This window comes from Convolutriloba macropyga, chromosome 1 (assembly GCF_964194025.1).
Source record: "Convolutriloba macropyga chromosome 1, txConMacr16.3, whole genome shotgun sequence".
Classification (NCBI taxonomy): Eukaryota; Metazoa; Xenacoelomorpha; order Acoela; family Convolutidae; genus Convolutriloba; species Convolutriloba macropyga.
The window spans coordinates 82,085,852-82,109,145 of NC_134468.1; the positions used below are offsets into that span (position 1 = coordinate 82,085,852).

General features: G+C 33.0%; 2 protein-coding genes across 2 annotated transcripts in view; one reads left to right on the forward strand and one right to left on the reverse strand.

Moving 5' to 3' along the window:
- Positions 1–417: 417 nt before the first annotated feature.
- Positions 418–12,806, reverse strand: LOC142352055 (uncharacterized). Its single transcript, XM_075404410.1, has 3 exons — positions 12,669–12,806; positions 3,438–3,652; positions 418–1,009 (listed from the first exon to the last, which is right to left on the reverse strand). Exons 1-3 carry the CDS (start codon positions 12,745–12,747, stop codon positions 506–508), a joined length of 798 nt encoding a protein of 265 aa, XP_075260525.1. The 5' UTR covers positions 12,748–12,806; the 3' UTR covers positions 418–505.
- Positions 12,807–17,940: 5,134 nt separating this feature from the next.
- The window catches only part of LOC142351895 (uncharacterized), a 70,915-nt gene continuing 65,561 nt past the window's right edge, over positions 17,941–23,294 (forward strand). The window contains exons 1-2 of the mRNA XM_075404186.1: positions 17,941–17,955; positions 18,636–18,696. Of these exons, the coding sequence (XP_075260301.1) occupies positions 17,941–17,955; positions 18,636–18,696 (76 nt within the window). The remainder of the gene's footprint in view (positions 17,956–18,635; positions 18,697–23,294) is intronic.

Genomic DNA, 23,294 nt, shown 5'->3' on the forward strand with positions numbered 1-23,294 from the left:
ATAGGGAAAATTCAGTCAATGTTCTTCACTTTTAAACTTGAATTTGAAAAGTGAAAACTGCTTTCCACCGCAAAATTTGTTTGACGTTTAAGTGCGTTCCGCAAAGAATTGTGCGGCAGATTAATTGCAGTATAGTGCCTCATTTTAGTAATTTTAAATCAGTAAATCGTAAAATTGAGCGGCAAAAGGATTAAAAAGATTAAAATTTTGTGAAATGCTTTTACAGCAGGACGAAACTACTTTTAACATTTATTTGATGCTATTTTTCATTTTAAGGCTTCAAATTGCTTTTTTTCGATATACTAGGATTAACTATTTATAGAAAATAAGTCAGAGTCTTTAGATTAGTCTTGAAGCAGATATCTTTTGAAAACGAGGCTGTTTCAGGTCAGTTAAATTTTGTACTCAATTGATTTTTACTCATAACCCAAATTATGCCCTAATAGAGCTATCAACAATTCTGCTCCCATTCCAATTTATTCACATGTTTATTTGCGCTTTTAGCTCAGCTGCCCTGACCAAGAGCCATTTGGTACAACCCAGGGTAAAATGCCATCATCGGGTTCATGGACGCAAACCTTCTCATCATTTGCATTTGGGCATCATTCATCGAACCAAACTGCCCGTCGGCCGAACCAGATCCTGGTCCATTCGCCAATCCCCGGACGAACGGTTGGCTCGCTGCAAACTGCTTCGCTTCGGGTAAATTCACAGTAGCCTGGGCCATCTCGGCATAAGGGAACCCACGCGTTTGGATCTCGTTTGAAATCAGGTTACCAGCACCTGATCCAGAAGCTTGTTGAGGTTGTTGCATCGCGAAGGCGCCCAATGGCAGTCCATTGCCGACACCTCCGAGGATATCTCGGCGATCAAGTTGGGAAAACGGCAATGCAGGAATCGCCGATCGGGTTTGGAGGTCAGGAGCAGCGGCGAATCCGAAGACTGGGATCAGGTTTGGCTGATTGGCGTTGCCGGATTCCCCTTGAATTGATCCAGCTCTAGGCGAGATCTGCAACAAACAAAGAGACTCCGTATTGTGCGTTTGCACATAATGTTACGACCCCGCTCATAATCATCTTCTGGGTTTAATTATTTTCAAAACCTGGCACGGATAGGAAATTTTCAAAACAATAAAGATTAGTTCATGATTTGAATTATGAAAACTGATGTGCCCGCAAATTAGGACAGACGTATATACCAGTAAATTTACTACCAGTTTGGTTAATTTTTTTGAACAAAAATAAACTGAGCTACACGTTTAACATATTGTTCAAACCATTTTATTAAAATTTTACGCGTAGAAAAACAGCTACCAGATAAACAACTAGAGTTGTCAAACAAAAAAAAGATGAATTCAAATACCATTCTATTTTTAAACCGAGCTTCAAGTTATTAGGTTTTTCAAGAAATTTAGCCTAATAGCGATCAAATTTGATTAAAACCGATTCAATATCAATTGGATTTCGAATTCTCAAATTACATGTATTAAATGAATGCAGAAGTCAATCAAATGCGCGAGGAAGTCATGTATACCCGAAATATTTATCGAAGAACTAAACAAAAACTCATAAAGCATGCAGTAAACAAAGAGTACTTGACAACTGAACTAGAGGGTACAACTGAACAAAGAGATAAACCCCGAAACTCTAGGAAGAGATAAAAAAATACAGGATATTAGGTTCCTTCAAATTTCAATCAATAGAAACTAATGACTTCACTTCCATTTTTTTGAAAATATAAATACAGTTCTCAATTTGACGCTAAGAAGGAGAAAAAAAATAGAAAAAAAATAGATGTCAGTTTTTGGTCCCTTAAACTACTTCTTTCTCATATTTTTTCCGCAAAATTGTTTTTCTGGCGGGGAACAGTATAAATTTTTTCGATATCAAACAATTTTTTCCATTAATTTAACACTATTCGTCAAAAAAATGGTGTTAAATTAATGGAAAAAATTGTTTGATGTCAAAAAAATTTATACTGTTCCCCGCATATTAAAACCTTGAACACTTTTTGGAATTCTGTATTTGAAAATAGCAAACCAAATTTTCTTAATGCAGTTGGAGCCAAGGTGATAACAATAACAGTCTGGTATTTGAGTAACCTAAAGCAAAGCTAAAATTCTAAGAATTCAAACCTTCTCATATTCAAAAAGTAAACAGGGGCGTATTCATCAACCTTAGCCCCCATTTAAAACCATTACTTAGAAAGCCAGTAAGATTTGTTTTTCTTTTAAATAGATAAAGAGAAGACAACTGAAAGTGCAAATACTGACAAAACTCAGTTGATCTCTTTTTTTTTTTAAAAAAAGAAAGAGCAGTATTGAAGGCAAAACCGTTAGATGATAGCGAAAGCCACTAACCAGATCAACTTAGTTTCAATAGAATGTAGAGGGAAGAAGGAAGCTTTCGTTAATTAGACTGTTATTCAAGTCGGAGAGAAAAACAACAGGAGGCAAAATTTAAAAATGCAAAAAAAATTCATCAAACAAACTCCTTCAACGCCAAATAACCACTACATATCGACTTCTAATATTTTATTGTTTTTTGTGCCTTCTTATAAAGAAAAATTTGACCGGTCATGCATGAGGCTTGATGACATGACAACAGCAAAAAAAACAAATGAAGTTAAATCTTGAAAATTGACGAAGTTTCACGGAAACACAACGCCAAGATAGGAAAAAACTGAAAGACATTGACTCAAAAAATTAGAATCTCATTTTTGCCTCTCTTCAAAAAGCTTCTCCTCGATCCTATCAGTAATGTAACTTAGTGAAAAGAGCACAACAAGAACAACGAAAATAGGCATTACACAAAAATTCACCGACATTTTGCGACAATACACAGTGTCAAAGCCATGAGAAACGTAACTTGTTGACTGAAAATCTAATTTGAGTTCAGTTATGCCTCAGTAGGAAGCCCAATAGTCGAGTCAATAATGAAGTTAAGCGATTAGACCACCAAACAAAACATCGAATACAGACAAAACTTAAAAATTCAACAAAATTTGATGAAAACCTAAGTGAAAAAAATATACATGACGTTGTCCAAAATTTTCATATAGGTTCTCTTATGCTCAATTAAACCTGTCATTAATGACAAAATATGTATGTATGTGGGTGTGCGATTGGGTGTAGGTGTGGGTATGTGTGTGTGTATGTATGTGTGTGTTTGTGTGTGTGTGTGTATGTGTGTGTGAGTCTGTGTCTGTGTCTATGTCTGTGTGTGTGTATCTATGTGTGTGTGTGTATGTGTGTGTATGTATGTATGTGTGTGTGCGCGCGTGTGTGTGTATGTGTGTGAGTTTGTGCCTGTGTGTGTGAGTCTATGTGTGTGTGTGTGTGTGTGTGTGTGTGTGTGTGTGTGTGTATGTGTGTGTGCGTGTGTGTTTGTGTGATGGAAGGAGGGATAACGGAACAGTAAAAATATTTAGCCCATGACCTTCTGCACTTTCTCCTTGTGACTTCGTTTGTTTGCCTCCTCTTTGCTATCTTTGCCTTCACTACTGCTGTCTTGATCTCGTTTTGAACTCGATTCTGACAAATCAGTCGACTTCTTCTCAACTGACTCGTCCCCACTGGCACTGCTCTCTCGTTTCTTCACCAGTGAATCTTCATTCGCCAAAGACCCGTACTCAAACTCGTCATCGAGACCAGCTAAACAAAAAAACGTGCATTCAATTCATTTAATGCAGGAAAAATGTTTTGTCTGTTTTGCTGATTTTTGGTGTACACTAGTTGAAAACCGTTCGGTATCAACCAAACGCAAAGGATTGTCTTTTGGTCTTTATCGTACGAAGGTTCTTACTAGAAAAATGAGGAAAAACATAAATTTACGCGACTCCCAGGTTTAGGTGCGCGACCCTAGACTGCTTTGATCAGACCATTTGGGTCGCACACTGGTGGCGTGGTAAGACCAAAAATACATAGTCTGGGAAACGCTTGAGTCGAACGATGGTCTGGACAATGGTAGCACTACGGTCCGATCAGAGAGCAAAGTCTGGGAAATGGTCTGGACAATGGTCGCGGAACGGTCTGATCAGAGGGCAAAGTCTGGGAAATGGTCTGGACAATGGTAGCACTACGGACTGATCAGAGGGCAAAAGTCGCACTATAGTCTGATCATAGGTCGCACGAAAGTCTGGACAATGGTAGCACTACGGACTGATCAGAGGGCAAAGTTGCACTATAGTCTGATCAGAGGTCGCACAAAAGTCTGGACAATGGTCGCACTACGGTCTGATCAGAGACCAAAGTCCGGACATAAGTTGCCCCAAAATCTGACAACAGAGCATTAACTGACAATATTTATCTGACTGCAGTTTTTTGTCACTGTTTTTAATGACTCAAAATAAAAGTTGCAGGCACTTCAAAATGACTTTCTTATAATATTTTTATCAATTAGTTTTGTCCTAACCTTAACCAGATATACTAAATTATTCAATTTTAAGTTGAGTAGAACATAGGCTTGAATTGAATAATTTAAACAAATAACAACGGATGATAACATGTATTCAGAAATGGTCTGATCAGAGGGAGCGTTGGTCGCACTAAAGTGGTACAGAATTTTGGGTCGCACCAGAGTCGCACGAAATATTTGGGTCGCACAAGAGTCTGATCAGAGGTATTTTGGGTCGCACTATGGTCGCACAATTTCTTGAGTCGCACTACGGTCTGATCAGAGAGCTTTGGGTCGCACGATGATCTGATAAGAGGGCAAAGTCTGGGAAATGGTCTGATCAGAGCGATCTAGGGTCGCGCACCTAAACCTGGGCTGTGCTTCAGTAATCGGTATCAATTTTTTAAGTTACGATAGACCTCTATCCTATAGATCTATCCGATAGTACCTCTATAAACAAAAAGAATCTCTATATGCTCGTTTTTATGTGGCGGAAAGTTTTTCTTATGGCTTTTATTGCAATTCAAAGAATTGGAATTGTATTAGGGCGCTGTCTTTTAATACGACTCGAAAAGGCGTTATGATTTGAAGTTTTAAAAATCTATTTCAGTGATCAAATTCGAAGAGATTTGTTCATACAATTTCATTATATTTGAAATCAAAATGAGGTAGTTTTTTTGGTCATGACGAAACAGGAAGTGGAGCAAAAAAGTAACGAGGAACTTTGCGATGTAAAATTTTTCCTCTCTATTTTCGAAATTGAGTGAGAAAACAGTATTTTAACAAAAATTTGCTTTTTCGCTAGAGTTTTTTTTCTGTTCACATGCGGCATCTCCACATTCTTGTTTTTTTTTCTGATTTTTTGACCGAGCTTTTCAAAATTGGTTTCCTGAACCAGTCATAGTCCATTTTCGGTCTAGTTTATTGTTCAGTCAATGAAAATTCTTTCAATTGTAGATCAGGACTTGTACTGCTATGTTTTGTGTTTCGTAAGGCCCTAATATCCTTTTCAAAAGACAGAAAACTATGTTAAGCGTGTTTTGTAGGTGTGAAAGTTTCCATTCCGTCCGAAAAAAAATTGTTTTGAACTCTAAATTTTTATTGTTGGAAAAATGAAAGAGCAACTGCAAAACAAAACAGAGAAATTGATTAAAACGTTTTCATTTCCGTTTTGTTTTAAGTTGGTTTCTAATTAGAGAGAATTTAAATAGGCGAATCTTTTTACTTGAATTTTCATTTCACAGCGCAATGTTTATCTCAAGGTTTTGATCTGTTTTTTTTTGTTATAAATATGAATATTTATTGGTAGATAATGTTAGTCACAAATTGTCTAACATGTTTTGCATTGTACCAAACTACAAAATTGCGTCCAATTTTATTGATGAATAGGAATAAAGTGGCCCAATTGCGCAGTCAGTTTCACAAATCAACTTCTGTTTGGGATTATTTTCTAGTCGACTGTTTGTTCCCGTGTCTTAGCATCTATAAACTGTGTAACTGTTGCCATTGTAAAGATAAAGTATTGAAAGATTTTTCAATAAAGTCATTTCTTAATTGTTCTCAGCTGACTTGGAAAAAATTTCAGCTGCATTTCAATGCACGTTTCATCGAATTTTAAGCAGCTCGGATGTTCCTAAATGAGATTTTGTTTCCTAATGTGACACCAATCTGTTTCTCATTTTGATAGAATTTTGATAATAACCAATCGAAACAAACACAAAAAACCATTCGAATTCAATGCTGCCACCCTAAGGGGACGATGAAGGTTATTGATAATATGACTCCTAAAAAGGACAATATTAAATATCAAACAACAAACATTATTTACGACCAAAACTCGATTTCTATAATAAATAAAATCATAACAAAATCATCAAACTCGCATCAGATAAATTCTAAAGTAAACAATTTAAACTATACTTCTTTTGAAAAATATGCAACTGGTTAATGGGTCGGCAAAAAGAGCAAAATGGTGGGAAGTTCAAAAATACATTTCTATTTTTGAAAACAATTAATTTCACTGGTTATTAATGTCATTAGATATCAACTGAAATCCCTAAGATGTTCATTTATATCTCCATAGGAAGCAATTGAGACATGTCCAATATTCAATTGCGCAAAATTTTGAAGCCAGTGGGAGCTACGATTTTTGTTACAAAAAAAAAAGAAAACCACAAAGCTATAAAATGCAAAAATAAAAAATTCTCAAATATTTTACGAAATCTCGTAGTAAAAGTAGTAACAAAGCCGAGAAACAAATGCGTGAAATTAAAACTGTTATAGAGAATTGATTATAGTTCACTGGAGACGGGTTGCGACCTGTGTATAAAAGGACTACGTAGACATGACAACAAAAAAAACCAAAAATTGAGCGGTACAGAAATCTCGAAAATTTTTATTAAATTAATGGACGAAGCAATCACTCACAACGTATAACCCAGTGCAAAAAAGTCTTGAATCAACCAAAATAAATCAGATTCCTAATTAGTGAGATTGAGGTACATGGTTACGAAAATGAAAGCAAAAAGGATACAGTAGGAAAACAATTTTTTTTAATTTCAATTTTAAAGTCATTTAAACAAACAGCTATAAACTGAAATCTTTAACTAGGTTAAGATATAGGTTTTAAGGAAGCAATTGAGACCTAAAGTTATCAGGTGTATGGCGTACAACAACAAAAAGAAAGACAAACATTGGCAGAAACAAAAAATCTAAAAAATTTTCGAGGTAACTGTGTCATTTAAAGTATCCAGATGAACCTTTTTCCAAGGCTGTGCATTTTTCCTATTATAGTTTTCTTCAGTTGGATTTGTCAAAATTGTGATAATTTGCCAAAGAAACAAATGAATTCATAGAATATACAATTAAGCTCAAAAACTAAAAAAAAAAAAATTGAAAACGCGTATTATCAAAACCAAGAGACCAATAGTTGAGCATAAAACTGTTACGGACAATAGTTTAAAACTAAGAGGAAAATGATTTAAGCCTGTTTTTACTGAAATTGAGCCCGAAGTTGAGAGAAATAAGACAGAATGATGACAAATTTCAAATATTAACCGATTTTATCTTAAAACAAATATATCCAAAGTCATAGCAGACATGAGATAATAACTGAAAATAGGTTCATTTATAACTTTTACAAGTATCTGGATCCTTCACTGGGGACAATAAGTCATTGGGCTAAAAAAGATAACAAATGAAAGCAAAATTCAAGAAGTATATAAACATTTGTTTACAAAAACATTTTGTCAGAGCCATAAAAATCATGAGCTAAACTCTGAAACTGTAAGATAATCTCGTTGGGCTTCATTTTTTGTAAACAGTATATGTCATTAATTGAGGCCTGGGGTGAATTTCTCGTAAGCAAAAAAAGTTTACATAAAAACATTTACATATCGGAAATATTATAAAAAGTCGCGCCCCATTAAAATCTTAAAAATGTTTTAACGTAAGGATACTTGGCGAGATCACGATCAACCCAGATATTGCTGCGCGTCTAAAAATTACTCATTTCTTCAAATGGTTGCAAAATAGATAATTTTTTTAACAAAACTTTTTAGTTTGCCAAAAATAATAATGCATTTTATATAATTATCGAGCTTAAGTTTTCAAATTGGCAAATTATAATTCCAGTAGACTCTCAAAACAAGAGGGTGTATAAATAACTTGTTTATGAGCTTAAAAAGAGTAGTGCCGCAGTTTTAAGGTATCTACTTTCATCAAATTTTAAGCAAGTGGGCTAAAAAAAGCAAATTTGGTCCCGAAAAAAAGTCGATCGAACAATTCAGCAACCCTCCTCTATCATCAGACCTAAAATCAATAACACTACAGTTAACATTTTAAACACATTTTTAGCAAAATTGTCTAAAATTAGGTCAAAAATTGCGAAATTTTGAACAAAAAGAGCTTAATTACGTCTAATATTCACAAAACTTTAAACCTCGATAACTCCCTATAAAAAGCAAAAAAAGAAAAATCTTTTTTTAATTACATATTCTACGCTGGACGGGCTTTTTAATGATACCACTCACATTTCTCTACGATGAATATATCGATCGGCCAAAATTGTCTGAACAAAAAAAAACGCATTTGAATATATAGTTCCTCCCCCATTAAAGTGGGTCGGAACAAATATTCAAGTATTCCCAATATTTTGAGCTCAGTCAAGTCTTAAAGAGGTTTTTTGCAAATTAGCATGGTTTTTATTTTCGTATTTTTTTAAACGAACGTTTCCACTGGGGCATATATGTAACTTGCCAACAGCTCTCCGCTTCTCGGGTATCATTAAAACGCCCTCAAGACAAAACAAATACAAAATAGACCTATGCAAACCTTGGGTTGTGAGATTAAGCCCCAAAAAAATTCACAACCTCAAATAAATCAGTCTTTATTTGAGAGCGTTGAGAGCGTTGACAAAATTAGTAATTTTACGAAATTGGCTTCAAATTTTGAAACTTTTTTTTTGTGCTCGTCCATACACTTATAACGCAATTATTTTTCAACAGTTTTTGTTTCCTTAGGAAAGTTAATCTTTCAATTTCTTGCAGTCATTCCCAGAAGCGTGCCCGCTGGTGTTGAGACACATTTTTTACCCGTCTGATATTGTGTCCTCTACTTTAAATCTCAAGATTGTGATTTGCCTTTTCGCCTTTGGCAGAATTATTTTGATCATTTTCTGGAAATTGTTTGGGAATTTTTATATACTGTTTATCAAAATATGAAGATTCAAGAATCGAATTAGCTAAGGTTTTGAGTGAGTGAGTTGCGCTTCAGCTCCTAAACAGGTCTTGAGCATAAACAGGTGTACATAAAAGCCACAACATACAAAGCTAGTCTTGTGATTTGAAGTAGTATTTGAAGTAGTAGTAGAAAACTCAAATTTACTTGCTCAAAACAACAATTATGTAAATGACAAGAGGGAGAAAACGTCTGTCGCCTGGAATAGAAACTACGGACCTTATCAACAGTTGCATCCCTTATTACAAAAAAGGAGGCAAGTCATGAACAAAATTTAAGGCTGCGCTTTATTGACCAATCAGATTGCGCGCGCAAATGATTAACATGAGTGTGAGATGTAGGATTATGTGCATATCATGAGTGATTTACAAGTAAATTGAAGTAAAGTTCAGCTACAATGTACAGTTCAGAAAGATAGGAAATTTTCTACAATGTTCCAAATGAGAGGATTGTTGGAAAGGTCCGAAACCACTAGTAAGAAGTTTGTCCAGTTATGGGCTCAACTTGATGAGTTTGATAGCTCTTTTGACGTCCGCGCTGTTAGTATTTTGCCATTATGTTTTATACCTAGAGCAATATCAGGGCTTAAAGAATAAAGCTTAACGACACAAAACTAAACGGCATGGACGTCAAAAGAGCTCAGGTTACATATTAGCTCAGGTTACATATTAAAAAACAAATTCCGATTGGGTTCAATTTTTGGACCAATGAGAGTAATCGAGAAAAAAATGGAAAACAACGTATGGATATTTTTAGTTCTCAATTTTCTCCCTCGTGTTTTTCCTCAACTGCTCTTTTTAGCGCAGTAAAATTAAGGCAAGCGGAGTTTTGACGTCTTAGCTCAAATGGGCTCCACTTAATGAGTTTGATAGCTATTTGACGTCCACGCTAGTTATTATCTTGCTGCAAGGTTAGATACTGAGAGCAAAAATTATTCAACACTAACATCATAACATCATTTCATTAAATAGTTTGTTTTTTTTATTCGAAATTTTAAAACATGAGCCGGAATTTCAAGTCTTTATTCGACACTTTTAGTTTTGCGGTTAATTCTTGTTGATTTTAAATAGAACCGTGTACAGAACAATTATAATTGATTTTGATATTTTAAAGACAATTTGTTAATTAAATACATGTTGATGAAAAAAATATCGATTTTTTAAATAACTAATATGCAAGCTATTATTTGTTAGATCAGTTTACAAAAATGTGTATTTTTATGGATTGTCTTTTCATCCAAGTCTAAAAATCAGAAATCTTTGTTTTTAAATGAGAGAATCGGTATGGTTGGTTTCTTTTTGAAAAAAAAAACAACAACGAAAACCCTTACGATTTTTTATCGATGTCGCCGGAATGTTCGGTTTTTAAAATTACAAAGTTGTCGGCATGTTTTGTTTTAAATGTAGCAAAACGTCGGTACGTTGGGTATTTAAACGTAAGAAATGTACGGTATGATGTCCGGTACGGTATTTTTAAATGAAAAAGATGGTCGGGAAAGAATGAAAAATTTATCTAAGGACTTGATTTCTTAGGATAATATCAGAACTCAGGGAATGAGACTTAATGAAAATAAAAATTGCCATCAATGTTAAGAAAGTCTGTTAGCTTTTTAGCTGAAAAAACAAACAGAAAATTCGTATATGATCACCTAGTTTTGCAAAAAAATTTAGAAAATACAAATCCACTTCCAGTTTTCTCGAAGAAACAGTCTCCTAGAAGTGCGTTTGAAATTCTTACGTTTAGGACGCTATCACATCATCTGAATACATTATAAAGAAAAACTCAATTTTTTTAAATAGAAAAGTGCCAATTTTTTAGGTTTCAAACCAAACAAAATCTAAGAAATTGAATATACCGACGAATTTTGGAGTCTTGAAACGCAAGACAGAAACATTTCTTATGTGTGAATTCCGAACAAAGAACACAGATGCACAAATACTGATTCTTTTAATATTCTCAGGTCGATGATTTCTTACGTGTGAAGCCGAACTACCTAACAAACCTAACAAATCGACAAATTCTTATAATCAAACATACCAAACATTAATTACGTCTTCTATACTAGGACAGGCCTTCAATTTTTCTCTACACCTTAGGAACTTTTTACCATCCCTACTCATTTGTGAAGCCAATTCTGCACCATCTTTATCATTTGCGTATCAAGAGAAATGTGATATCATAAGAAATTCTTGAAAACTGAATCAATAGTTGAAAAAAAACTTTTTGAAATATTTTATCTAGAAATTTTTGAGGTTAAATTTTTTCAAAGATTTTTCACTTTCCGTAATTTTATTCGTTTCAAATACAATTGGGTATTTTGGAAACGGGATTTTTTTTGCAGTAGATACTTTCAACATCCTGGAGAATAATACTCAAAAAATCTCTAAAAAATAAAAAAGAAGTTTAAGATGCAGTTCAAATTTAGCTATATAGTATATTTTATATATTATAAAAAAAATCTTTTAAGAAAATTGGTTCAATACTTTCATGAATTTTTAAGTTTTACATTCAATTATTGTTAGGTTTTTATATACTTAAGCACATCAAACTCTTCATTTTCTTCTTACAGTAAAATTATAAATTGTGAAAGCTAAAAATGCATCCAATGGTTCATCAAAAATATAAAGAACCTGATCACAGAAACAGTTCCCATCGAAAATGGATTTTCATTGAATATGAAGTTTCTTTTTACCTTTTGTTTTGCGTTTTGTTCTAGTTTATTTAGACCGCTCAAGTCGACTGATAATCTTTGTTATGAAAATTTTTCTATTGTTATTGGTAATTGTAATAGTTACCTATACAGGATTTGATTTTTTTTTAATTTTAGCTTTCCATGATCAAAAATTTAAAAAAATTATGATGAAGTTTTTCTTGATAAACATAATGGTTAAAACAGCGGAATCCGCCGAAAATGGCTAGAGCATTAAATATGAAAAGTTTTATTAGGTATGAAAATGGCTTGAAAACTCTAAATCCGAGGAAATTAAAATCAATTTCTGACGAGAATTTTTCAATTTTCTCTTTGCAGATAAGACAAGCCTTGATTTATAAGAACTCTAAGTCCCCTACTCTTTTTCTCCGAAATCACTTGAAAATGTGCCAGTTTTTGTACGTTTCTTTATCCATATTTTATTATTAACTGAGAAGCATAGGTTTTATTGATCTGTATCTATTGTTGCATTTATCTGCCGATTCCAAACTGAAAGCCCATTGAAATATTTTGAAAAATTTTGACGGTAAATTTTATTTTCAGATAACTTCTCCACTTCTCATTTTCAACACTTAGAGAGACCTTTATGACATCAGCAAGTCTTCTTCTGAGCAGATATGATAAAAAAATTGAAAAAGAATCATATTATTCTGCTGTAATAAATCGTTGAGCTCGATCAGTTTTGTTCTTCTTATGAGTTAAGATTTAGATATATATCGTTAAAAGTTTTTCTGGCAAGTTATCTAAACATAACTTGGTGGAACAAAGAATTTCTAACATTTTCAAAAATATACGTTATTATGTATCACAAAGATTGTTCTACGTACCCGGTATATTCTTAGAACTAAATATTGAAGCTAGAAGCACAAAAATAATATTTCTTAAAACTATATGAGTTGACGTCATCGGAAACAATAAGGAACTGATATCAGGAAAAAAATCTGATCAATACAAAAATAATGAGTCAAAACATAGGAAAAAGCTCAAAAGCATAAAACGGTTTTGTCCTTCTCAGATCTTATTTGGCAAATTGCTATTTGTTACAAAATATTCATAATGATTTAATTTTAATTACTTTGATAAAAATATGTTTGTATGTCATTAATTTTGTGTTTATAATCTATCTCCGAGTAACATGAGAAATTTTTTCAGGATATTTATTTAGAACTTCTTCTAGAAACCTCTGTAGGAAATCTCAAAAAGTTCCTGTGACAGATCGTGGTCAGTTTTTAAGCAATGAAAAGATGCTTGTTTGAAACTTCGATGACGCATAGAAACTGAAAACAGAGCAGTTTTGAAAATTGTTACGTTTAAAATTTTTCAAGCAACCCTTTAATTTATGAGTCTAGCTTTGAGCAAATTTGCTTTGACATAATCATTTGTCAGCAAGAGGTGAAATTTTGCAGTTCGGTCACTACAATTAACGAGAGAGTTTCTTAGAAGAATGATATTCAATCGAAAAACTTTCATGTAATGTGTAACAGTTTCTAAGGTCTGAAATCAATACTGTTTCAGATCTATAATCCAGTTAGTTGTTCAGTCAAACAGCTTTTATACTTACCTGAAGGCTTCCCATGAAATGCGCGAAATTTAGCAATCGACGTTTTAAGAGATCTTAAAAACTCACAGGAATACATCAAGATGGCCAAACATTTTCAAACTTTCTCGTACATTTTCAAGATTACAATAAGACGAATTCTCAAAGACTTCAATTTATGGAATGCTGCAAAAAAGGAAATTTGAACACAGCGAGTGTTTTAAACTACTAACGCTTTGGGGTACAAAACGATCAGATTTGAAGAACTTTTTCAAGAGTTTACGAAAAAAGAACAATTTTCAAGTTTTTTCAAGGTTTTGAAACAATATTTTGCACTAAGCTAGTGCTTATGAGCATAATCACAGTTGTCAGTGACGTATTCAATTAATGGTGTGGGAGTTACGGGAATGGCCAGTACTACAAATCTGAATCCAATTGAGCCTTGTGACGTTTTTTGAAATCAGCAATTTGAAAAAGAGAGCTTCTTTGAACATTTGGAGTTTAATTGATGCACATGTTGTAGAGAACATTGTATGAAAACAATAAAAACAATCTAAAATGTCAAAACAAGACGTAAAAACACGCTGAGGGCGTTATGGCGCGTTATTACAAATCTGATTTAAAGTCCAAAAATTTATCAACTTGGGTACTCATAATTTCAGGAAGTTTTTAAGAAGTACGTAGTTTTGTTTGGTTTTGTAGTGTAACAATTATCAAAGTATTCAGCAAAATTCACAGTTGCAATGCAAGCGCTTAAACCAGCGTTTAGAATTCATTAACGCTCGAAACAATTGCAATCGGCTCAGTGGTCTACTGAGCTGAACAGAACTCATGAACATTTGACGCTGAAAACGCTAACTTATTTTTTCAAAGCATCTAAGTTAGCTCAATTGCCAATGATGAAAACGAAATAGCTTCCAGCTATATATAAAAACGTTATTATATCGCTTATGACTTGAACAAAAAAAATCTTTTTGATAAAAAAGCGTTTGAATTTACTACCAAAAAATATGCATCAACTTTTTCGTATTGTTAACAAAACAGACATTTCCAACATTTTCGCCTGTTCTGACTGCTGCCAACTATGCGTTGATCATTTTATTAATCCTGAGAGAAAACAACAAAAATATTAATGTTCCTACGCCTCTTGAGGGGGAGGAACTATATACTCAAATGGTTTTAATTTTGGCCGATCGATAAACTCAACATAGAGAGTTGAGACCGGTATCATTAGAAAGCTCGTCCAGCGTAGAATACAAAATTAATTTTTTTTATTTTCGTTTATTACAGGGAGTAATCGAGGTTTAAATTTTTGCTAATAGTAGAGTGAATCCTGTTGTTTTTTTTCGCATTTTCCGTTTTTTTTTGACCAAATTGTCGTCAATTTTGCCAAAAATATGGCAGAATTGTTAACAAAAGTATTTTGATTTTATTTTTAAAGACAAAAAAAAGCATTGTTGACCCTTTTAACTTTTGCGAATAGTAGAGTGAATTTTGTTGTTTTTATTCACATTTTCTGTAATTTTTGACCAAATTTTGGTCAATTTTGCCAAAAATATGTAACAATTGTTAACAAGAGCACTTTGATTTTAACTTTAAACACAAAAAAATCATTTTGGCTAAAATTTTGGCCAAATATTTCAAAACTCAGCCGTTTTCATCAAAAATTGCCCGCAATAAAATTCCATAGTCAACCATGATTAACTTTGCCGGAAGCACACACCCCAAAACCATTAACATAATCTTCGTAAACTACAAAAGGAGCCATTCCTATTTCCACTTCGCTTGAGAGTAGTCTGGAATTAAAATTTTATCGTTTTTTGCTGACTTCCCTCAATGAATATCAAAAACGCATTACTTATTTTTTCAATAACAAATTATCAAGATGTGTAAAGTTCGAAACATACGATTGTTCTTAATGGACAAACAGCAAAATACATGGCTTGTTTTTAAACAATCGTGGACTGTTACAATCCAAAAAAAATTTTGGATTGTAGTCATGCGGTCTTTTTTTTTAAAAAAATCGATATTTCAAATGTTAGTTAAAGAACGAACAATACAAATCAAAGTGTTTATAGGTCCAATTGGCTTCCTAAGCAGTTCCAAATCAGTATATCTAGTTTCTTTTCTCAAAAGTTTATGGTCGTTTTGTCTTTTAAAGACGTTTGATATTTAAACTAACAGTGGCCTATTGAACTTTGCCACTAGTAGCTTAGTGTTAACAAAGAAAGAATACTTTTCCTTTCTCTTTTTTCTACTTAATTAAAATTCAATCATTTGCGGTTTTACACGTTAAGATATGGTATTTTGGCTTCAATAGTACTAGATTTCACAATTTTTTTATTTTTACGTTTTAGCCAATTTTTCACGTTCTTTTTGTTACTGTTGTCACATTATCACATTATTTATAATTGACAAATTACATTATTGGTGATCAAGTATAGAAACAATTGGCCACATTAAAGTCTTTAAGGGCATTAATTATGGTTTTAACGTCTTCGACGCCACTTTCTAGAAGAAATTATTTTATTTTTTTCTATTTATATTTGTCTTCGACTGTTGTCGTTTTTTTGTTTTTTTTAGTTGTATTAAGTCGTATAGTCTGTCCTGGATAATGACAGGTCTCATTGGTTCCTAGACAGGTCTTAATGCCCTGCTATAGAACCATATGTAATCATAAACAATTCGAATGTTCTCAATTGCTATCTAACGGTTTTCATTAATTCGAAATTATTTTTTTTAACTCCGCTGTTTTTTGTTCTTTTTTGTTCAATTGTTACCGAGCCTTATTATGGAGTGGTCCCATATCTTTTCTAGTGAAACACAATTTATTATGTTCAGTATCAGTTTTATCTGACCCTATTTTGACTTTGATGAGAACTTTTTAAATTGGACATGAACTATTGTTGTTTGATTTTGTTGTTCGTCTTTACTTGCTTTCTTAATAAAGGCTGATCTCATCAATCTAACTTGGCAGTTTTTCCTCCACTGAGTTATTTGCGCTGGAGGCTTTTTCTTCATACATGTTTTTTTGAAAAAATGAATTTTCTATCTGTTCCTCATTTGGTAGACATTTATGCCAAAAATGCGGATGAGCGGGGTTGGAACTTTATGTGCGAACGCACATTACCGACGTTTTTTGTTTCATTTCAAAATAGAACCGCTGAAAAAGGTTGAAAATAGATTAACAAAACTCCAAAACTCGTGATAAAAGCGACTAAATTTTGAAGCAATTTTAATATGTCTCTATGGTTCTCAAAAATCGCAATTGAATCCGGTTTGGCTAAGTAATTTAAAATTTTTAAGTGCCTGGTAAAACGAAGTTCTGTTACTTCAATTCTGCGATCATATTTCTTTAGTTGCACTTTGCACTGTAATAAAATTTATCACACTGAATTTAGAGAAAGTTGTTATCAATTTTAAAAAAGTATTAGCAGGCTAGCTTATTAATTCAAAACTTGAAGAAAATTTTCAGTACTCTCTGGTATTATTTGTTTTCTGATATTATTTCGTTCTCAAATATGCTTCTCAGGCTTAACACCGAGACTAAAAGACGGAAATGGTTAGAACATCCCGAATTGAATTGACCTCTGATTATGTTCAAGCGCGCTCAAAATTTACTCTGCGCTCGCAATAAGCCCAGACAAATTTTTTTGATCAAAATGAAAACAGTATTTTAGCGGCGACAGATTGAGAGTTGCAATTGATGTGTTTTAAATCTCTTGCTACAGATTATGAGATAGGCTATTATCTATTTTCTTCGTTCTTCTCTTCTTAGGCCAAGATCAAATAACTGTAACCATTCAAAATTCAGTTGACATATTAATGCGTTTTTTGTTTTGCTCGGAGCTCGTAGTGTCTTGAATCAATTTTGCAAAAAGGTTCCAAAATTCTCTGTTGATATGCATTTCTCTGTTTTTAAACTGATGAATTCGGTTCAATTTCTTTTTTCTATTGTTTTTACTTCTAATGAGAAACTGTTGACTATGAGCCAAGATTGATCAAGACCTTAGAAAGTTGAGCCACGAAGTTTTCTTGACAGACCTTGATGAGATTTAACCAAGCTGATCCAAGAAAATTTTGTCCATCAAGATCTTGGCAAGATGTTTCAAGCTTTGCATGAGTTATTTAAATATTGAATGACATAACAAAGTGTATCAAGTTTTGCTTCACTAAGCTTGCTTTGAAAAATAAGTACTGTTATTTAATAATTTAAGATTGTTTGCTCTGATATTCAAGTTTTTGAGTTTAGTTTGATGTTTTTTCCAATATTTTGTCAACAATTTCTGTGAACGAACCCTAGTTTGCCAAAAAACATTATTAATAATTTAGCGCTGGCGCACCTGCATATTAAAATCTGTCGTTTGCGTCATAAGTGCACAATATCTTTTTTAATTGCGGTTAGTTTTCCAGGCTTGAGTACACTTTATGTAATCAATTTTTCCTAAGATTTATCAATTATTTCGTTGTATTTTCCAGTCCAAACGGTTGTCAAAATGTGAATAACTTTGACTGATTGAAATTTTTCTCAAGACGGAAATTTGAATTCGACTAAATTTAAAATGAATTATTGCCTGGTAACTGTGTTATTCTTGTGTCTCATTGAACTGGTGAGGTTCAAAACTTTTTTCTGAGTAAATACTAGCAAGATAAAGTTTACATTAACTTAGTAAGCATATGAGAACTTATGGAAAATGCCGCATTAGTTTATATTTATTTCATTTGAGAAATCCCAAAATAAATTGAGAAATTAGAAAAAATTTTGGGCAAAACTGTTAAAATTTTTGCAAATTTCTCCTCGGGAGTATCCTTAGTAAAATACATAGCATTTGTACCGATAATTAAACTGTAAAGATAACTTAAGATCAAAAAAGTTGATAAACGCCGAGCTGTCTTCAACAAACACTAAAAGGAACTCTTTTTTTTTCAAAAAGTGAAAAATACGAAATATAAGAAAAACTTTCGAAAAAAAGTTTGCAAATTGGAAAAATAAAAAAAGTAAAATTAACAGTGTTTAAATTACTGAACTCTAATTCAAAGTCTGCGATGTCTTGTCTATAATAAGCAAAAAACCTGTACCCCTTCAAATGTCTTCTGTATTTTAATCACTTAAATTTATGAGAGGACTTCGCACTTTTTATCCTGTGGGACCTGATCAGTTATGACACACTAAAAATTCGTATCAACATTTTTCGTACTCAATTTGCAATTGTTTTGAAATTTTTTGGCACACTGGGGAATTTTTTGTTTTGTTCAGGTGGGTGGCCAACTCGGCGAGGAGTGTCAACAAGGACAGGATTACATGATGGCCACAAATAGTTAGTAGTGCATACCAAACAAACATTGTTCCACAATGGTTTTTGTAGCAATTCAGTCACAAGTACATTTTCTAAAGCTGTAGAAAACAATTCAGGACGTTCTAGAACGCCTTCAAAATTGTCCTGAATTGTCTTATATAGCTTTATAACGGTATCTTGACTCTCTTAGAAGAATCATTTACGGAAATCGAGGCAACCATATCAAATAATATGAGAAATTTTTGCTTTGCCTGTATGGAATTCTATATGGTTTTCGGATAGGCTTCTCAAGATTGGTAAACTCGGGAATTCTATGCCTTTTGTCATTTTTAAACAAAGTTTTTTTGAAACCAAATTTTATTGAAATTAAATTATCTTATAGCTACATTTAATCATTTAGAAACAATTTATAAATCAAAATCACTTGGAAATTAACAAATTAAAAAGTGCGTTTTTTTCTGATAGTTAAGCAGAAGTTTTGAAAAAATGCTCTTAAAAGTATATTCCTTTTACTATGTATCAATTACCCTAAAGAAGATAAACGAATGTCAATTAGCCGAATTCGCAGTTGATTACATCAAATACCAATATTGATTGAACCCTTTGACAAAGAGAACACCAAAACTATGATTATCAGGGGAGCTTTTCCGATGACCAAAATGATGCTTTTATTTATGTAACAGATCTAAAAAAAAGAATTACAAATAATCAAATTAGTCCGAGAAAAAACAGCTCAAACTCAAACCTTTGAACGAAAAGTGTTGTTTTTAAAACATATAGTAAAATACGATTCTGTTTCGCCAAAACATTAAAAAGTGAACCAACAGATAAGGGTAGGGGGTAGGGGGTGTTGAGAGGTGTGTGGAATCATTTTGAAAGTTTTTAGCTCAAACTTGGATTTGACTCTGAGCAGCAAATTTTTCAATGAAAACAAATTATTCAGTAGATACTATGATTTATCTTCTGTGTTTTTGTGTTTATTTATGTCAACAATCTTCGCTAGTGATAAACAGAAGAATTTGTCTACAGCGTCAGTTATTAAAAAAGTTGTTAGGTGAACGTGATGTTTTATACACTTTGCGACTCTCATCACCTGAGAAAATCAAGTTTTTTGCTTTTTCTCATTAACTTCTGAGGGTTCATGTTTAATAGAGGAAGTCATTCAGTAAATGAATTTCACTTATCCTAATTTATTTTATTATCCTATTTTCATTATATCTTGAATAAAACAGATCACTGCCCATCATTATTAAAATATTCAAAAGAAAAGTTTTGTGTCATTCAACTTTGTCTTTTTACCTTTCCCTTTTTGTAACAATTTAGATTACTTGTGAATTTCATTTTTTTTGCAAATGTGTGAACAGAGTGAATGGTTTTTGAATGCCTTTATTTTGTTTGCACGCCACTGACTTTACGAATTGTTTGGTTGTAATTTGAAAAGCTTGATGTTCTTCCCCCTGTTTTTTGAACTTGTATCAACCAATAACAAAAGAGATTTAAGCAATTGTAAATAATGTAAAACTGGCCAAATGTTTTTCACTGAATTCGCTTTTATTTAAAAATTGAACTGAGGAAACTTTTAAATCTCAATCTTGATTGTTCTTAAATATGACACATCTTTTAACTTTTCTCTATTAAATATAGTTTTCTAAACGTTTCATTAAAATAAATTTTAAGGCCCTTATTAAATTATACATTGTATAGCAAGCGTGACAGAGGGATGAATATTATGTTTCTCAAATTGAGGCAAAAAACAGTAAAATCATTGATTTGCTATCACAATAAAGGTTTTGAAAAGCTATTAACACTTCTCTCACACTTTTTTAAAAAATGTTCATTTAAAAAAATCGCAATTGTTGCGACCAGCGCAAGGTAAAAAGACAATGCTCAAAACCCATAATTTTTTCTACGTTTATTTAGAAAAATATGGCCAGCGAACTTTTTTTAAATCATGGTATAAAAAATTAAGATTTTTGAAATTAATTTTTTAAATTTCGCTGAGGGATTTTTGCTATTATAAACGTACCCTTTAATTTAAATGAGAAGAAAATTCAATTTGATTTGTCCTTTTCAGCAATGATTTCAACATTTTAATTTTGTGTTATAATTAATTAGTTTTTCTTTAGTAAAAATTTTCTATTTTTGCTATGGTTAGTCCATTAGTTTGTGGGATGGCACTTAAATGGTATCAACGACCTATTATTTACCACTTTCCGAAAACATAGTTAGGAAAATTTTTCATAAGTATCTTGGAATCTTTGAAATTCCAAATCATTCATTAACATAGAACCAGAACACACAAATAAATTAATTGCGGTTTATGAGATCTGATTTAAATAATCCGTTGAAATGGTTTAATATAATGGAAAAAAATATTTTTTGTAAGTGTTTTTGAAATTTTAATTAAAAAAATGTTGATATTCAGCAGTAAAGAACGAGCATTAGGCGTAGTTTAATGCCAATTTTGTCTATATTTCGAGTATTGTTTAAGTTCACAACGTCTGAAACCTTTCAGCATTAATTTCACATTAATTCATATTTCCTGAGGAGACTTGAGAGAAACAATTGTCTTAGAAGATTGTACTCTGTTGAGTGATACTGTGAATAGAAGGATTATATTGTTAAAGTTTTCAAAGGTGTGATTTAAAACCGGAAATTTGAGAATAAATATGTGTCGCTGGTTTTTTTTATATGCAAAGGATTGAATAGAATAGTTCGACAATAAAAGTCATGAAAAACCAAGCGCAGAAAAATGACTTCTGCAGAGAATATGAATTTGAACTATATAAATTGGGACGATATTAGTTTAGGGGATGAACATTGACGTACTGTTAAAATCATAGAATAAGGCCCGCAGTTCTTATAAAATTTTTGGATCTAATCTGTTTCCTCCCCCAGTGTGTTTTATGCCCCCCCGTTACAAATTATATGTTGTTATATAGCACGTTACTATGTAAGAAAATATTACGTGCGCCTGGGGGGGGGGCGTATAAAATATAAGCCTACTATGAGGGGGGCGGGGGGGGGGAACAGAATAGATCCCAATTTTTTTGTAAACACGATTTACGATTTATTTAATTATCTTATACGAATTAGTTAACACCAATTGACAAATTGAACTCATGTTGTAAGCGGAAATCAGATAGAAATGTTTTTAGATCATAGACATTTCTTAAAAGTTTTTGTACCTTGTGATAGCGTATTCAACTTTAATCGAATGTGGAAACCAATTAGTGCTTTAAGTTTTATTTAATTTCATAGAGAGTGGTGTCAGGGCAGAAACTAGCTTATTAATTTCCAAAGCACTCATCAATGGGAAGGCTCGTTCATAGACCACCATAATGGCACCGAAGTTTGAAATCGAGCAAAACCCGGGTTGAGATTTCACCGCTCAAAATCGCTAAAAGATGTAAGATTTGCGGTGAAATTGAGAAAAAGTGTAAGATATGCGCTCAATGCGATGAATGCGGTGAAAAAAAAACGTTTAAGCGGTGAAAAACAAATTTTCACCGCTACCAGCAAAATGTGGTGAAAATAAATTGCAAATCTTACAAATCTTACCGCTAAAATTGCAAATCTTACAAATATTCACCGCTAATTTCAACGCTTACGTTAAATCCACGGGAGATATCCTTAGAGTAAGTGACCGATGGCGCAGTTGAGTAAGAAGTTGGTGACAAGCTGGAAGAGAGTGGTACGAACCCGGGTACGGCAGTTTTTTTTGTAACGAATCCGGTGAATGCGGTGAAAAAAAAATTTCACCGCTAAAAACTGCAAATCTTACAAAAATTCACCGCTTTCAACGCATTGAACGCTGAAAGATGCGAGTGCTTTGCGGTGAAAAAAGTTTTTTTTTCACCGCTACTCACCGCTAATCTTACATTATTTTTTTAAACCAAACCTCGACCCGGGAAATAATCTGAACTGCAAATTAATTTTATAAAATTAGAAAAATAGAAAATATCAAAAGATGGCAAATTGGAACCAAATTAACAACATAACCGACTAAAGTCGGGCGAATTGCTCTCAAACGACCGGCGAGCGGTTGACTTCGTCAGTAGCTAGCCACATGAGGGGGGGGGGGGGCTGATGAGGTGGGGCAACAGTGGGGTGCGGTCAAAAGCGGGGGGGGGGCACAGTGGGGGTAGGGGGACGGGGGGTCTTCAACCATAAGTATATGGTCAACCATAAGTATAAGCCGTCTAAGAACCACCCTTCACACCATAAGTATATGTCTCGTAAAACAGTTTCTATGAATAGCATGCATGGAGACTAGTGAGTTGAAAGGCACTAGAGGCACTTAATGCCCGCTAACTGTTTATTCCATTTTTGAAGACGAAAAATCAAATGCGTCAGACGAAAAATCGGTCAAGCGAAAAATTGCATAGAAAAAGACCAACAGGACTAACATAATTACTGCCAACTTCGTTTGAGAGCAATTTTTAAAAATGGAACCGGTAGACGCGTGTTTAAAATTGATCATCTCTTGTATGTTTTATCTGCCTGTGATTGTGGCAATACTAATTTCTGTATTATCTTGATAATATTAAAATGTTTTAATCATAAAAATACTAATTCCATTGACACATAAAAAATACCAAGGCAAAGGTGAATTTATG

Bases quoted from the DNA above. Each gene is read 5' to 3' on its own strand.
- LOC142352055 (XM_075404410.1), bottom strand. From the start codon at position 12,747: ATGACGTCAACTCATATAGTTTTAAGAAATATTATTTTTGTGCTTCTA. The intron at 3,653-12,668 runs GTACGTAGAACA...TTTTTTGTTTAG, and splicing joins TAGTTCTAAGAATATACCGG to CTGGTCTCGATGACGAGTTT. The intron at 1,010-3,437 runs GTCATGGGCTAA...TGTTTGTTGCAG, and splicing joins ACAAGGAGAAAGTGCAGAAG to ATCTCGCCTAGAGCTGGATC.